Source organism: Mesoplodon mirus (genome assembly GCF_964341445.2).
Source record: "Mesoplodon mirus genome assembly, chromosome: 3".
In the NCBI taxonomy this organism is placed as follows: domain Eukaryota; kingdom Metazoa; phylum Chordata; class Mammalia; order Artiodactyla; family Ziphiidae; genus Mesoplodon; species Mesoplodon mirus.
Genome location: NC_138978.1, coordinates 196,224,846 through 196,230,845, shown reverse-complemented (window position 1 = coordinate 196,230,845; position 6,000 = coordinate 196,224,846). Strand labels below are relative to the sequence as shown.

At 41.8% G+C, this 6,000-nt stretch overlaps 1 protein-coding gene across 1 annotated transcript in view; it reads left to right on the top strand.

The window, feature by feature from the left end:
• Positions 1-3,729: 3,729 nt before the first annotated feature.
• The window catches only part of LOC309799322 (uncharacterized protein), a gene marked incomplete at its 5' end in the record, with an annotated part of 89,502 nt that continues 87,231 nt past the window's right edge, over positions 3,730-6,000 (top strand). Inside the window, one exon of the mRNA XM_082612271.1 lies at positions 3,730-3,956. Coding sequence (XP_082468397.1) covers positions 3,730-3,956 — 227 coding nt within the window. The remainder of the gene's footprint in view (positions 3,957-6,000) is intronic.

Here is a 6,000-nt window from a genome sequence, read left to right as displayed (position 1 = left end):
TGTACACAGTGAGTGATTTGCCTTGGACAGATTTGAGAACAGCTTTTCCATTGTAATGGGAAGAAATGAGGAAAGGATGAATCTTCATCTCGGTAAGTTTACTAGTGCCCCTGGGAATGAGAAGGCAATGCAACCTAGAAAGATAGATGGGACAGAGAGAGAGAGAGAGAGAGAGAGAGAGAGAGGGAGAGAGAGAGAGAAAGGGTGTAGAGCATTGTAGACAGTGAGAAAAGGAGCTGAGTGGGCAAACAGGTGTTATTCAGAAACTAGGCAACTTTGGACACCATGTCTTTATAATAGTCATACCCTTTACAGACATTAGAATTTGATTTGGCAGTTCTTAGAAGCCCAGATTAGTCTAGAGGAGATAATCAATTGGATTAATCAAAAAATGGGTTTTACCTGGTGGACTGGATGAGGCATCAGAAGGAAAACAGGGCAAGGAAGTTGGGGCTATTGACCAGATGCTCTAGGAATTCATAAAATGTGGACTCTCACAGGGAAGGAAGTATGAAAGGAAAGGGAAAGAAAAATGGAAATGGATGATAGATACAGGGAAAATGGAGGAGCCAGAGAGTTTGGAGAGATCAGAAAGGGTGAGAGGGAGGCATAGTGATCAAGTTGGAACAGTTGAAGGTGGTGGTTTCAGAGCATGTGGGTTCATTTGACAATTTCAAAAGCAAACTGTTCCAACCTCTACGGTGCAGGCAGGGGTGACTGCGGTGGGAGTGGAGGTGGGAATCATCAGCACTGAAGAGGTCAGTGAACCAAAATAGTAGATAGTTGGATATATTGCTCTGTGAACACTGAACTAAACTGGGGGGACAGCAGGACCAACAATAAAGAGGAAATCTGAAAACTGGATGCCCGGTCCCCAGTGGGTGAGAAGGACAGAGAAGTTGATAGGTGATGGCCAGGAGGAGCTAAGTAAGCATGTGCCAACACTGGGAACCTCAGCTTGGCCAGTGTGAGTGCACCCCATGGTTAATCTAGACCAACAGTGGGGAGAGTCTGTGCTCTCAAAATCATTTCCCTCCTGTCGTCCAGTGTCAGACTCATTTACTTTGACATTATTTTATTTTATTTAAAAAAATTTTTATGTGGACAATTTTTAAAGTCTTTATTAAATTTGTTATGATATTGCTTCTGTTCTATGTTCTGTTTTTTTGGCCACGAGGCATGTGGGAATCTTAGCTCCCCGACCAGGGATTGAACCTGCAACCCCTGCATTGGAAGGCAAAGTCATAACCACTGGACCACCAGGGAAGTCCCCATAGAGTTTATTTTAAAATGTTATTTTTAACACCTTACCATTATCTTACCTGATTTATTTTAGATCTGATAGCTTACTTGTGAATTGATCACTGCAAGACAAAGGGAAAAAAATCAACACATATTTATCTCATCTCTACTATGATGGGCATTATGAGGGATGAAAAAAAGAGTGAGATACAGCCCAGTCCTTGAAATATTTTCAATAGAGAAACTTAGTGAAAATAGGATAACATAACATGACCACATGGGTGCTATATGAGAAGGCAGACTCAGAAGAGCTCTGGATGGCAGGAGGTGATGACAATTTGGGGAAAACTAAGTACCACTCAAGGAAAGAAAGAAAAAAAGAATAGGTCAAGAAAGAAGAAGACAAAAATGATCTTCTAATTCTACCTATCTACCTATGTTTAACTGAGCCCAGTCGCCCTGTGCTCTGAGCGACAGCAGGGTGTACGTTCAACACCACAGGTGAGAATGCTGTCATATTCCTTGAGTAATTATCTCCAGTCTCCAAACAGACCCCACAAGGGTAGGTGGTGTGAATGGAAGTGTCCTTTAATTGGTGTGATTGGGGCTGCAGTGGAAACATATTCAGGAAACTCCACGTGGACTTTTGATATTGACTTGGCTGACATGGAATTTTGATGCTATTTTGGAAAGGATCCAGGATTTGGCTTATCCTGCTTTTTGATGTGTTTTCAAGCTCTGGACTGGCCGTAGGGCACCTAAGGCTCAGAATCATGTGCTGGGCGAATTTGTTCTTTCAGTAAATGTGGAAGCTTCTATTGTTGCAGGATTCTGTGAAAGGCCTCTTGAGGGGCCGCAAAGGCAAATACGGCTCCACAGCTGTCCCTCTAAGGCCGATTTATAGCCACTTAACGGTAAGATGTGGGTCTGAACCAAGCACACTTATACGACTACAGTGGATAGTCTCCATATACATGAAATATTCAAATCTGTTGCACCAGAAAGGGAAAAAAACAAACTTATTCAACACCATGATGAAAATCCATATAGTGTGTAAACTAGAGGAAAGTTGGTTAGAATCACGTACCACCAATTACCAACTTTATGAAACTGAGTGTCTGCCTCATTTCCTCTTCTCTGAAATGGAAATAATAGAATAGCTACCTCGTCGATAGTTGTAAGGATTGAACAAGGTGATGTGAAGTGCTTGGCTCATTACCTGGCACACACAACAGGAAGGTATTTACAAGGGATGACCACTATTATTTTGGAAGGCAATATCCCTGGTTGAAAAAGTTGACATGAAATCAGTCCAATATAGGTTCACATCAAGAACTACCATGGTAGTAAAGCATCTGAGTCTGTTTTTGCCACCAAGAAATGAAAGTGATAAAACTGACCCTATGAATCATTGTAGCAATTAAACAAGAGTGACTGGCTCGTAGTAGGTTTGCAAGAAAAAGCAAAGCAGTACTACTCACTTTGGTGTCCCCTTCATTTACTTTACATAACTCTGTGAATCCTGGATCCAGGTAAATGAATAGCGAGGTGTTACCTGTCAGAGTCCACTTTCCTCACCTTTGACAACTTTTACACTGGGAAGATGGGATGTGATGGTCTCTAAGGATGTGATGGTCTCTAAGGGAACTCACACCTCTAAATCTTTACAAATGCGCCAGAGATTTTTATGAATCAGGTGAATTAAATAATGCTGGGATAGCTGAAAAGCACCTTCTGCCTGTCCATTTTATGCTCGTGTTGCATTATCAAAAGAGGTAAATTAAAGAATGTTTTTGGAAAAAGTATACTTCTTCTTCATCCCTGCTTAGCTGAAGCTTCTTTGATATTGTTGCCTTTTAATATTTTCCAGTGTCATTTCCCCGCCTACATTCTCCAAACTGTAACAGCCACTCAAAAAAAGTTAATTCTGTTTCTGGGTGTCAATAATGAACAACTTATGCTGTTGAGAACTGCAATTAAGCTTCTTTCAACATCAAAATAAACTCTGAAAATTCATCATTGAAGAAAAATTGAGTTTGTGCTTCCAAACATGACTGAGTTCTGCAAAGAAATGAGATAATTTACTTTTTGTCACTTCCAAAGTTAACTGGGAAAACACACACACACACACACACACACACACACATACATTTTCCTGACAGACAAACAGGCAAATCACAGACAAAACTGCAGGGCAGGGGGATAAAAAGGAAAAAAAAAAATCTTGAAAAACCTGGGCTTCCAATCCCCTCCCACCAGCCTCTGTGAAAGATGACTTCAGTCCCTTTCTTAACTAATTCTGTCACTGTAAAATCCTACAGTCATTCTTCCACACATAAAGGACAAATAAGCTGGAGAGGAGGACCCAGATGCTTTCATTTTTAACTATTCACCAATGGAGGAGAAGGCAGAATGCCTAAGCTATGTTTCAGTGGCCAATAGGATAGCTGTGTATCTCCCACATGACTCACTGCCCCTGTCTTTCACATGGGCTGTAATTTAGTTCAATTCAGAACTGCAGATAGTACAGCCTTCACAGCAGCCAGGGATGCCTGGGCACAAGTGCCTGAGTTCCGAGGGACTTTGGGAAACACTTTGCTAACTCTCTCCTGCCTGGAAACCAGGATTCTGCACCTGCCTGATGGACAGTCTGGCCAGAGCCTCGGCCGTGCCCCTGGGGACAAGGAACTATCACAAATAACCGTCTGGAAATTGTAAGTATCCATTTCTTTCCGTCCAGTGTGTTGATGAAAATAGTTTTCTGTCATAAGCTTCCTACATGTGAAGATTTTTCTTTTTTTCTGAGCTACTGTTATATGTGTGTCTTGAAGGGTGTTCAGCCGGCAGAAAAAGGTTTCAGAAACAATTGTTGCATGTTTCATTCGGTGAAAGAGAAAGAATGAAAAATAAAAGTCAGGCATTCCAAGAGTAGCTGCAGGAGGCTGCACCTCAAACATCGCTCCAGCGCGCTGCTTTGTTCATAAGAAAAAATGAAGGCACACACATATGTACTTACTTCACTTCTTTTCACTCTTAATGCTTAATCAGATTTGATCTGTCCCCAAGAAAAATAAAAGACAAACTTTGCTGACTTTACTGATGAGGGCACCATCCACTCTCCAGACATCTGACAGTTATTATAATTAGCTATGAAAGACGGCTAAGACACTTGGGGGCAAATAGCTCTTAAATTCTGAACAATGGCTTCAAGCCAAGGCTTTCTTTTTATTTATTTTTAAACCACCACTTGTCATGTTCTCATCATGATAAGAAGCTGAACTGGTTTTAGGGTTTTCATCCACAAAATGTGAAATCAAGTTCCGGCAGGAGGGAAAGACTACTGAAAGCGGCCAGTGCAGACAGAAGAAAAAGACAGCTTTCTGTCTCGGGATTCAGCCTTCCATGTATAAAGATTTTTTTTTTTTTGAAACTCCTAATAGGGTGGAGTGAGGACGTGGGGGTGGGGAGGAAGCATGCGGAAGCTGCTTTTATAGAAGAAATGCTTAAAGAATAAAGGAATTTGGGATTTCTTTCCATTGGCACGCAAGGGTAGGGTTAGCATCGAAGTCACATTCATGGTAAGATTTTTTTTTTTTTGATAGAGTTTCAAACAGAAACAACATACAAAGCAGTTTTTTAAAAATTATTATTTATAAAATAATTGGAAACAAATGGGGGAGAATGATCCTGTACTATTGCTTTCTTTTTACATTCAGCGAGGGGACTCCAGCAATGCATTATGCCTTCACTTCTAGAATCATCCAAATCCTTAAAAAGTTATAAGCTAAGTCTCCTAAGAAATTAAAAGGTAAATCAAGCCGATGCAATTTTTCACTGATGAAGATCTGGACCGGTAAAACCTCCGACCCAAACGGAGTTTGGGAGAAAACCCTGTCCTCCCCATTTTTGAAAGAGAATATTAACTCCATCAATTATGGAAAGGAATTATTCAAAGGCTCCAGACATAACTAATTATGGCTTAAAGAGATCTGCCAGAGCAGAGCTCGTGTTCTCATTATAAAAGTCCAAGACGTTAGGAGTCATTTTTTAAAGAGGGCTTGGACACACGTTTTCGCATCATCTTTTTTAAATACACCATTTTTTTTCTTTGTCTGCTCTCCTGTTATCCACACCTCCCCCACCGCCGCCCACTGTGCGCCGAGACACCTGAAGGCCAGACATAATGATCAACAGAGCCCCAGCCTGTCTGGACCCCAGCCAGGTCCCCCCTCTACAATCAAGGAGCCTGCACGCAATGCATGCCCGGCCTGTCCCACTGCTCTGTGCAGATCCGGGATGGAAGTCTTACACAGACTGCGGAAAGATTAAAGACAACAATATCCCCTTTCTCTTACCCCAGACAGCCTCAATTTTTAACCCTTTCCTTGCCTGGAAAACCAAGACGTCTTCTCCGTTCCAATGCAAGTCCCCGGAGACCCTGTAACACACGCACACTATTACACAGATGCCCACGCCTCATTTGGTTATAGAAATCGCATCTCCACAGACCCACCGGGGTATTTTAGGATAAACAGCAGTGCTCACTAAACAAAACACGATTTGCTGGTGTGGGAAATGCATTTCTGAATGAACTTGAGCTGTGTGAAATCTGAAGAAAGTCAAAGGTCTGTGGAAAGATTCTTGCAAACCTTGCGGAAGGTTATACCATTTCTGATGATGCTCTTCTTTAAGCATCTCTCTCTCTCTGTCTCTCTCTCTGTCTCTCTCTCTCTCCACACACACACACACACACACACA